The sequence below is a fragment of the Passer montanus genome, unplaced genomic scaffold (assembly GCF_014805655.1).
Source record: "Passer montanus isolate IOZ18808 unplaced genomic scaffold, ASM1480565v1 scaffold37, whole genome shotgun sequence".
Lineage (NCBI taxonomy): Eukaryota > Metazoa > Chordata > Aves > Passeriformes > Passeridae > Passer > Passer montanus.
Window position 1 is genome coordinate 3,148,973 of NW_024368485.1, and position 11,853 is coordinate 3,160,825.

Genomic DNA, 11,853 nt, shown 5'->3' on the forward strand with positions numbered 1-11,853 from the left:
AAGGAGAAAAGAAGGCAGGAGCTGAGGATGAGGAGGTCGTATCTGTGGTGCAGCTGAAGCAACAGGTACAGTAATTGGCAGAGAATTTGACTGAAAACCGAATCTCAACTTTTTCCTGAGGCAAAATTGCAATTGCATTTTCTATGAACACATGCACAATGAAAAATGCCCAAAATTCTGATCTGCTTCAAGTGAAACAGGCTGGACTCAATGAAGTTCCTTTTTAACTTGTTTTTACCCAAACCAATATCAAAATATGAAGATATTTCAGAAAAAATCCTATTATGTTATGTACAGCTGCACAACTGAAGCTGCAAACACCTGGAAAGGCCTGATCAGCCTTAACCCTCTCTCCTTGCTCTTTCCTTATTAATAATAACCCTTATTGCTTGACTCTGATTGTGGGAATTAGTTAATTTCTTTTCCTACCAGATTCTTTAGCATTTATATTGAGTATGCATCTAAAATGCCCCACTTGCACCAGGTTTGCAAAAACACTTGAAGTGCCATCCGCATTTGTGAAGAGAGAGCAAAGAAATTACAGGAGGCCTTTACAACATACAACAAAGTTACTGCCATGAGAACAGTTGCATGGCATATTCCTTTCATGTCTCTCTTTTGAAACAATCAATGTTTTCTTTAAGATTGTCGTTAGGCAATAAATGACACTGGAAAGCAAAAAAGAGAGGAAAGAAACTAGGGTGCCAAGAGCATGGAAGGGACTGAGACTGGATGCTGGAATATTGAACCAGTTATCTAATTAGAACAGCTAGGAAGAGATTCAGATGTAACAGGACAGAAGTTAAACTGCTTCTGAATTTTGGACCCTCCAAATGTTGGAGACTATCACATTTTTGTGCCTTGTCTGGATCTCATCCCAGGTTCTTATTTGCTTTCGCACAGGAGCTTGAAATCCTTGGAAAAGCCTATAGTCTTGTTGACTACACGTTTCTTCCAAGCCCTGCCATTCTCAGTGCAGAACATAAAGATAATGAGTTTACAAATAGCGTATTAATGTCTTGGAGGCTAAAGCATCCAAGGAAATAATCTATCGAAGAAATGGAACTGTTGCATGTGCTTTATAGGGAAAAAAGTTTCCACTAGACAAACATGTTTATTGTTTTAAAAATACAATGTTCCCTATTATTGGTGCCCAGTCGACAGCAATATAACAGCAAAGAGACCATCGCTAGGGAAATACCTTCTCCTGGCCAGTACAGTTACATAAATAAATAGGTTAGCTACTGAATTGTGCTTTGGGCAAAGGCAAGTCCAGACCATGGGTTCTGGAAGAACACGAAGCATTTGCTTCTGTTAAAATCATGAAGAAAGTGGAAGACATGGTCCACAACCCACCTCCCAAAGTTTAGGTCTTGCTAGGGCCCAGCTTCCAAAGAGTATCAGGATGAAGCATGGCTGTGGGGACATGGTTAAGCCTGATATCCATTAGTACATGGAGAGTCTGTGCTATCAGCTAGAATTGAGTGAATCTGACTTAAAACAATCACAGAAGCTATCTGAGCAAACAGTCCCACCCCAAAGCACTCCAGCACTTCCCCAAAAGCAACAGTTTCTCTTCTGGTAGGATGCTTCAGTGCTTCTTTATCACTCAGCTACCTCCTTTCTGTCCTTGGCATGCCACAGATTGCTAGAAGCAAAGAGAGCCTCCCTGCTCCCCCACATTTGATCATCCCTAATTACCTTTCCCAACCCATTAAACAAAATCCTTTCTTTAGAAACCCGGGGGGTTTTGTGGTATCAGAATTGCTTCTCTACTTCTGTTAAGCACGCACAGACACACAAAATATTCTTACATCATTAAGATGCAAAACACATTGTTCTTGAGCAAGTGTTTTCAAAAACAATGTTTCCAAAGCCAGCATTTCCTGAAGCCAGCGCTTCCAGGGGCTCCCTTGGAAAAAAAGGGTTTATAAAGCTGATTGCTGCAAAGCCTATGTTCCAGTCAGACAACTGTATAGGCCTAGAAGCCTTCACTGTGCCATTCACTCTCTGCAGTCCCTGCACTAGCTGCCTCTCTCAAACCACAGTATCTCTCCCTCCTCCCCTCCTTGCAAAGTAGCACAGCTGTAAGTAAGCCCAAAAGTTTTGGAACTATCACAAGTCTAGAAACAGCATCACCAGTCACATTCCCTGAATACACCAGCTCTATATATCTGCTATATAAGGTGTTTAATGGTCAATTAATTTACTGCATGGGCAGTGAAGTACACAAATGCATGTGTCAGAGTGTTACGAGAAATAGGGGCAAGGCGGCTGAAGAGCAAAAGAGGAAGAAGGAAGAATGACTGGAATTAAGAGACACCTGGAAACCTTGTACAGGCTTCCTTGTGCACCAAGCTGCCACATTCCCTGCTTCTCAGATCCCAGCTTGTAAAGTGGGAAGCGCAGCCCAGCGAGGAGTGGCCAATGCCAGCGCAAGGAGGAGTGTGTGCACACCTCCAGCAGAGGCTCCTAAACAGCACAGGGAGGAAGGAACAGTATCTGCTCCTGTAAAATAGCATCAAGCATAAGCACTGAACAGGGTGAGGCAGCTGGGGCGGGGAAACAGACCAGACAGGAATGGGGAGATTCCTGCCAGGAATGAGATTCCTGGTTCATTCAGGACTCTTGTCTGTTATTGTTTCCTTCTTTCTGTGTTTGGAGCAGGAAGAAAGGGGAAATGGTATGTAATTGTGAGCACGGTGCTCGACCCAGACTTACCAAATGTGCCTTTGATAAGCCTCCTGAACTTTCTAAGTCTTCACTTCCTCACCACTTCCCTCAGCCATGGATGGCATGTACAAGTGGCTCAGTGCTACTGTCAGGTGTCACACAGCAGGGTAAAACACTTTCTCCTCTGACCATGTGGTGCTTGTAAGGCTTCACTAATCTTGAAGGTGCATCTAATAATATTTCCTTCACTTCTCTGCCACCCCTTTCAGACCAATATTTATTTCCTTTTTTTTCTTTGCTCATGCTCAATAATACTAGTCATTACTTCTCTACCTGTTTACTTATATTTTTTGTTAAGGAGGAAATTCTAATTAATGCCCTTCTGGGATTTCAAAATCACTCATTTACACCAGGTTAGCAGTAACTGAATGGCAAAACTTAGTCCTTGAAATCTGTCACAAATGGAAAGCAAAGACTTAGAACACCATTGCAGCAAATAGCTAATATACAAAATTATGAGGAGGTGTATGTGATATACAAGAGAATACTGAATTAGGTTTCTGGAAGCGAATCCAAGAAAGGCCTTTTTCAATCATTGTGCAAGATTTTTTGCTTTCCTCATCCAACACAAGCCAGTGATTGGGAAATACTCATACCAGGGGAGACACCTAAAGCCAGACAACCATTAGGCATGACACTGGGCGTGCCCTCATTAGAGCGCTAAGGTGTGTGAGAGCCCCATTTAGAGAAAGATAAAAGATAGCAGTTTATTTGTAAAACAGCAGAGCCCTCACCACAGTCCTTGTCTAAAGCTTCCAGCAGGGATGGTTAGGTGAGCACACAGGCTCCACAAGCAACCTTCTCCATCCCCCCTGTCACTCCCACACCGTGCTGTAAAGCCAGCCTTATAGTCACTACAAGACTTTCTCCTAATGATCACATCAAGATCCAGAATTAGGACATTCCAAGGCAGACAGTAAGCTCCCAGTCAGAACAGGCATCACAGAGAGACAACCTTTAAGATCTAGGCTCTTTTGGTAAAGGAATACTTTTAGATTTGTTCATTCTTCATGCCAACAGTTCTACAAAATATTCATGTATGTGAGAAGTGCTGCTTCAAAGAGAACAGCTTAAGAAAATAGGAAGTAAACTGACTTGGATTTTGAGCAGTACAAGGCTGGAGAGCAGGCATCAGTAAAGTGTGGGGATCAGCTACGCCATCCCTGCATAAATGTAAACATGAAAAGGAGCTTTGCCTGCCTACGTATTTCTGTTGTTATACTTGTACAGCAACAAATCACACTTTAAAAATTACTCCACACACGCTTGAAGCTGGCAAAACAGCTTTCCACTAGTGATTAATACATGGCAAAGTCAAGTCCACCACCGGTTAAGCTTTAGAAGGAAGCTACTACTTGTGTTTGTTGTTTTTGGTATGAACTAGACACTAAGTCAGTCCATGGGATCAACAGCATTTGCATGAACATTCCCAACTCTCTCTGCAGTTTAGGAGAGACAAAAGCAGTGTTAGGTCCCACGATTACAAATTAACACTCAAGCCTAATCCATACAAGCTGTTCAATGGACACTAAGATGACCATAAAAATAGCTTAGTAAGTAATGCTGCAACTACCTATTTGTTTTCAACATTGAGGCAATTAGGGTAAACAATTAAACCTTACCTTCGTTCCATTAGTGATTCCATTTTTCTTAGATATTCCACTTTTTAAGAGGTTATTCTGTTTCTGATGATGATGATGATGTAGATGTCCATTGCACACAGCACTGGGATTAGCCATCTGTTTAAATTAGTCAGATTCTCAGTCCTTAAGGGTGTCTCGGGCCTTTCTACTGTAAAAAAGACAGTGGGATGAGCAGATAAAGTTCTTGGTTAAGGCCTGAAAGGTATCCAACTGGTCTGTCAGGATTTTCCAGGATGAGAGGAGGAACTATCTTTTGCAATCTCTTCAAAACATAAAACTTTCTTTCATACAGCTTCAGCCCCAGCAAGCTAGAATGTGAAATACATAGCAGGAGGTGTGCTGTTAAAATCTCTGAAAATTACTGCTCATCGCTGGCTCTTGCATGAACACGGCTTCTGTGAGTCAACAAGGCTGCTGCAGCTATCAAGAAGTGGGTGGATTCAGAGGCGGAGACACTTAAAGATATATTACCTCTTAAATACCTCCGAGGGAGAAACTTTCTTTCTTTTCTCCGAATTGCGCTCGGTGTGGAGTGACGTCCCTCCATAAAAACTGCCAAAATGTTTTGAAAATTTTAACAGTGTAATCTGTAAAATTACATGGTTCATCTGGTTATGAGTCTATTAGTTGAAAACAAGCAGTATTGCCCTGAGTAAAGCAGACAAACACTTTAAAAATTTGTTTTAATCTTTTCTTATATGAGTAGCATGACAGACACAACATTATACTTGCAAAAAAATGGAATGCATTTTAGTAATAACATGAAAATTTATCTACAGCTAGTCACTCCAGACACATGCACAAGCATTCACTGGAGTGAACTGGCCCTTTAAACTCAGTTTGGCCAGTAGTAGGATAAATGCCATGCTATTACAATGAATGGGAGATGGATTTTTATAAAGCTGATTAATTTAGTTTTAAAACAAGTCAGGCTTTAATCACATGTGAAACTACTAAGGATGACTAACATACATCCTTTCTTTTACAAAGAAAAAAAGGTTTTTAATTGTAAAAATGCATATATGGTCTTTGCTGAATCAAATTCTCGTGCTTCAGATTTTAGTGACAAAAAGTGAAAGTAGAAACATCTCTGGTAGCATTTAATAGCATTTAATAGAATCTCCTTCTCCCAAAATAATTCAAATTAGTGAGGAGACAGATTAAAGGAAAGCTGTATTATAATACCAATTTTGAAAAACAGTTAGGAGGAAAGGATGGGGGAATAAAAATACTTGAAGTTCTTTAATTAGAAAAAATTGCTATGGCATCCTGGCAATGAAATGTAAGTTATATACAGAAAGAGCAGCCTAGAACTTGAGTACATGGAATGCAGGAGATGAAATGTTAAATAAACCACTGTGAAAATACACAGGGAAATACACTTTGTTGGTTTCGAAAACTTATCTTAGACACATATTAAATTGCTAAAATATATTTTCTTCTTTGAAGTAATTTGCAAAGTGAGAGATCATCAATGTACTAGTAAACTTCTGGGTCCTGCTTAACAGTGATCTAAACTTATATTAATAGGATTGCAGTATTTTGGGGGAAGAAAATAACCCCTTAACTGACTAAAATGACACAGAAGCAGCAAAACACCAAAATGTTTTGCCTCACAGTTTTACAAGATTCACTGTCAGAAATCATGTTTTTAAAAGTTTTATCTTTTTGGTGCTTTTCCTAGGCAAGAATATCTCATTTCTGTATGAATAAGTTTTGTTTAGGTTTCATTAAGGCATCTGTAAGTATAGCTGACTGACAAAATAATTGAGAATATAATAATGTCAAATATAGTGGCAAAATAAATTGTTGGTCTTAAGTGGCTAAGAGCTCATATTTGCAAAGAAAAAAGGAGACTGAGATGAGGAGAAGCCCGCAGGACGAATGGTTGGTGACACCTCCTGCATACCTATCCCCTGTGGGCAGCTGATAAATGGAACAAGGCAATGCAAGGCAATCTCCCTGCATATGGAAACCCTCTCCCACCAAGGAGCTTTCTTCATTTGGGAGTTGTGCCCTTGATTGTCACAGCAAATCAAACTCCTGTAAAACATCTGCTCAGTCAGTTACTGATCTTCTTCCCCCTGGTGTGCTGAAGACAAGGACACTTACAGGGTAGTGCTGCTCCCGTGGCCCAGCCAGCACCTCTGTCAGGTGCTTTTCCCAACAGGCTCAGCACCTTTCAAGGCACAAAGCAATACAATTAAACTATCATATGTGTCTTTTTTCCCTCCCCAGTTAAGTTCATGAGGGAAGTGGAATCTCCAGTTAAAACAACAGTTCAGGTAATGCAAATTATCTTGTTAATCCCACGCTCTAGGTCTATACTTGTTATCTGTTTCAGGACCCATGAAATACCAGTATCCTTACACGAATAAAATAGCAAGTTAAATGTGTTATGGTAATTTTAGTTTACAATGTCTACATTATATAAGATAACAAATAAATAGAACTTTAAAAAAATACCACATTTAAATATGAGTTTAAATGAGCAATTAAAAAAATAGACTCAGAGAAGAGCTGTCCATTTGAATATCTGTTAGCCATGACCTAAAAGCCAGGGCTCACAAAACTAATACCACTAGAAGCTGACTAAAATTCTCTCCCTGATCCTAGTCAGAGAAAAAGATTTATAGAAGGGATGAGTCTGGCCAGATACACAAAAATTATCTGTAAACAGAATGTGGTATTTCTCCTGAGGAAAAAAAAAATAAAAAAAAGCAAACAAACAAAAAACCCCCCTAACAACAACAACCCCCTGCAAGAAACCTCCCCAAGCTCCCCCAAAACCTAAAAGAAAAAAAAAAAATCAAAAAAAGCAAACAAACAAAAAACCCCCCTAACAACAACAACAACCCCCTGCAAGAAACCTCCCCAAGCTCCCCCAAAACCTAAACAAAAAACAAACAAATAAACCACAAAAACCCAAACCAAACCAAAAAATAAGAAAAAAAATCCAAAAAAAACCAACCAAACAAAAAACCCAAATCAAACCAGGAAAAAAAAAAATCATTGTCCCCTTCAGAACTCTATCTTACTCAAAGCCATCTCATCTATTACTCAGGCTTCTATACACATATCTACCATGTTACCTATTACCTGCTAAATCTATTACTCAAATGTGTGAGGATCTGTGCTACCTGGACACTGGAGAAAGGACTCAGTAATTTTCTGCTTTGCAACACCAAAACCACCTCTAGCAATACCCTATTTTTATAATTCTGGGAAGTGGGAGGAAATAATCTGCTATGCTGACTGTATAAGAATTGCATCTATTTAACTGCAGGGGACACCAATCCTACTAAGATTGTAGGTGCATTTCTCTTTAGTGGCTTGGGTACCAGTCATTCTTCACTCTTTTACAAGAAGATGATGAATTTCTAAGATTACAAGCAGACCACACACCATGTTCTACAAAAATGCTAGTAAAGTTTCCAAGACATGACTACAATTACTATAAACCTGTAGGAAAACCATCAATGAATTCCCAGGTTCCAGGTTATGAATCCCCAGGTTCTAGGCTTTATTCCTTGCTTTGTCATCATCCTGTTAACACCACTGCATTTTTCCTTAACTCACATTGAAATCAGGAGAAAAGTGTTTGTCTTTTTAAAATGCTCTGAGACAAATTGCTGAGAAATATGGTACAAAAGTGAAGTAAAATATATGCAGTTTAATTAGCCAGAGTTTATTGTATTTGCAGGGACCCTCATGATAGGAAGGAATGACGAATCTGACTCCATGTTCTCAGAAGGCTAATTTATTATTTTTGTGATAGGAAGGAATTATGAATCTGACTCCATGTTCTCAGAAGGCTAATTTATTATTTTATGACACTATATTATATTAACGAATACTATGCTATACTATACTAAAGAAAGCAGAAAGGATACTGACAGAATGCTAAAAAGATAATAATGAAAACTTGTGACTCTTGCCAGAGCCCTGACACAGCTTGGCCCCAATTGGCCAATGAGTGAAAATAACTCACACCAGTATCCAATGAAACAATCACCTGTGGGTAAACAATCTCCAAACACATTCCAAAGGAACAAAACAGAAGAGAAGCAAATGAGATAAGAATTGTTTTCCTTTTTCTCTGAGGCTTCTCAGCTTCCCAGGAGAAAAATCCTGGGTGAAGGGATTTTTTCAAAGAATGTGAACGCCACAGAAGTTTATCAACAGAGAAGAGAGAACAGAGAAGGGTAGAGCTCTGTCTGAGTAGTCTCTCAGTGTTTGAAGAAAATCACTTTACTGGTAAAAACTGCGAAGTTTATCAACAGTGAAGAGAGAACAGAGAGGGGTAGAGCTCTGAGTAGTCTCTCAGTGTTTGAAGAAAATCACTTTACTGGTACAAACTGCATTGTTACATAGGATAGGTTAAAAGGCTGAACTCTGCTGGTGCACTCAAGAAACGGGGACAAAACTTTCTATTAGACTTTTGGCCCAGTCAGATATGTAGTGTCATTGTAGAGGTCACAGTGTCCCCATTTAAAATAACAATACTGGATTCACAGTGTCTCCATTTATAATATCAGTACTCCATTACCTACCAATAAAAAAAAATGTTGCAAGAAAGCCTGAGAGCTCATCCCTGAAAACTATCATGTCATAAACTGGAAGGATCTCGTAGGATTCCTGCTCATCCCAGGGTATAGTTACTTAGAGCAGTGTTGCAAAATGGTCTCGCAATCTGATGGCAAGACCTTGACAATTTCAGTTCGTGACAGATTCCCTTTTACGTACATGAAACAATAAGGGTCTAAACAAAGACACCAGGTAGCTTTATGTTTGTTTTGAGTGGACAAACACCAGTGTCAAAAAAGAGCTGAAGAAACTAGGAATCCAAATCTATTCCTCTGTTAAAATCCAAGGTTCTAGGAGTGTTTAAATTGGCAGCAGAGCATGACAGTAATGGAGTACGTGGTAAAAAACCTTTTTTGTTCTCACAATCATTTCCCTTACAACAGAAATCCATTTCTTAAATTCTGTGTGCCGTTGATGACTTATATTTGATGTATGTGGACACATGGATGTTGGAGGCAATTCCTGCCTTGGATGTGTGGAAGACTTCGTGAACAAACAGGGAGATACCACAACAACAAAGCAAGAGCAAGTACCAGCCATCAGCTGGTCAGTCACTCCCAGGTGTCTTTTGAGTCATCCACATTTCACCAGCACCAGCTATAGACTAAATTCCCTAAATCCTTACACGGAAGAACCCCCATCTTGTGTTTGCTTCTTTACACCCCATCTAGCAATACGTATGTGGGATTGAGCAGGGATATGCCACTACACCTGGAAATAAAACTGCACGCCAGTCTCGCTTAGACTGCAGCCCCTCGGACGAGGACACGCAGCTTGACTCCATTTTGATCAGAAGGCTGATTTATTATGTTATATATTATACTAAAATGCTACATTACAACTATACTACAAGAACAGAGAGAAAAGGATCAGAAGGCTACAAAGACAAGAATAGAACAGGAATGAATAACAAAAATCCTGTGACTGCTCACAGCCTTGGCACAGGTGGCTGTGATTGGTCACTGATTGAAAACAATCCACATGAACCAATGGAAGATGCACCTGTGGCACTCCACAGCAGCAGATAGCCATTGTTTACATTTCTTTCCTGAGGCCCTCAGCTCCTCAGGACAGGAAAAATCCTAGCAGAGGCTTTTTCCCTAAATTATCATGGCAACACGCCAGTACTGAAAGATCCCCTCAACTGCCCTTGCCCAACTTGCAGGATACACAAAGTGGTTTGATATTGGTCAGAGAATAATCTAGAGCAACTCAGAGCCATGGCACAGGTGGACTCATGCAACCAGTATTGCAACAGGGCAGGGCATGGTGCAACAGGCAGGGCTGCTCTGTGTCTGGCAGGTCCATGCAGCCCCTGCAGAGCCCTGGGGCTGGCACAGCAGCTTCTTCACTCCTCTGCACCTCCTTGTTCTTCATGGGGCACAGTAAGATGACAAGACAATGCTTGAAAACCTTAAGCATTTAAAGATGCCGTCAGCCTGGTTTCTTAGGCAATATTACCAGAACCAGTTTTCTGACTGCATCTGGGTGTCAACAAACTTTGAGTACTCATAGCATCAGGAAATTGTAGGGATTTTCTATCTGATACAAATGTCTGATTGATATATGATACACAAATCCAATTAGGAATCTGTACTTAACTTGAGGACAGTTGTAGCCCTTGCAACCTTTATCTCCTTTCAAGGATTATGGCTTCATAAATTGCACAGCTGATACAGTTCTGTCCTTATCTTCTGATACAAAAGTAAAACAAATCTGACTAGAATGTCAAAATCAGATGAAACCAACATAAATTCAAAAAAATCATACCAAGACAAAAAGAATTACCATATAGCAACTAAGAGCCTGCTGCAAAAATTGAGCAGCAAGTGCAGGAGAGCCCAGTTTGCCTTCTGCTCTATCTTCTTGCAATTACAAGGCTGATGCCATTACTACACTCTTATCTGGAAATTTATCATAAAGTTGAACCTGCAATTCTTATTCTCCTTAAAGAAAAAAACTTAGATAGCTAGACTCAGTGATGCCAATAGAACTACTCAGCCAAGCCAAAGGCTAAAAAAACACTTTACAAGCACCAGGTAGAGGAAAAATCTCTTTCGTGGGACATTTCTCTACTGACTTCTTTCAGCAGCAATGTGATCCATAGCCATGTAACCTCTAGAGCCATGCAAGGCAGATTTCAGTTTACTTTTCCAAGACCTCTGCCAGTCAGCCTGATTAATTTGCTGAGCTCTGTAATTTGCTGGGAACCAGCATGGTATTGTCACTGTTTCCACTGGACATGATGAGTGGAGCAGGGGCAGCTCTGTGCCATCTGTTCCTCCTCTGTGTCATCACCACATTGATTCAGACAAGTCATTCTCCACCACAAACATCTGGAACATTAAGACAACTGATACTTAACCAGGTAGACAAATCTCATTATTAATATTATTATTAATAATAAAACTGAACAAAACAGACATAACTTTAACCTACATTTATTGATGAAATGTTGGTCGCTGAACAGGAAATTATGAAGTGATTTCACACAAAAGTTAAAAGTTATTGCTTATTGTTCTTGTAATGTAATTTTTCAGTGCTTCCAGAAGGATGAGATTTATGCAGGCCCAGATGAGAACTCGTAATGTTACTCAGTTGGAAAAAAAATAAAAAGTAGCATTGCAAAATACCCTGTTTTTTAATCTAACAAGTGGCTCTGTTTTGCAATTCTTACTCATTCAATGAAGCACTTCATTGAATTAGACCCAGTGAGGTCAATAGGCCTACCCATGCAAGTAGTAGTTATGCTTCAAAACCTTTTTATTAGCATTACTAAAATTAGTGACATGATATAGTAGATTATTTGCCTTCCCCATTGCCAGTGAACAAATAATTTCAAGACATGCCTTAGAATTAGACTTTTGTGTTAAATGTGACTCCCTACATG

At 39.7% G+C, this 11,853-nt stretch overlaps 1 protein-coding gene across 1 annotated transcript in view; it reads right to left on the reverse strand.

The window, feature by feature from the left end:
* Window positions 1–4,780, reverse strand: part of SPTLC3 (serine palmitoyltransferase long chain base subunit 3) — an 80,005-nt gene extending 75,225 nt beyond the window's left edge. Inside the window, exon 1 of the mRNA XM_039717203.1 lies at window positions 4,356–4,780. Within this exon, the coding sequence (XP_039573137.1) occupies window positions 4,356–4,472 (117 nt within the window). The 5' untranslated portion in view covers window positions 4,473–4,780. The remainder of the gene's footprint in view (window positions 1–4,355) is intronic.
* Window positions 4,781–11,853: the final 7,073 nt, after the last annotated feature.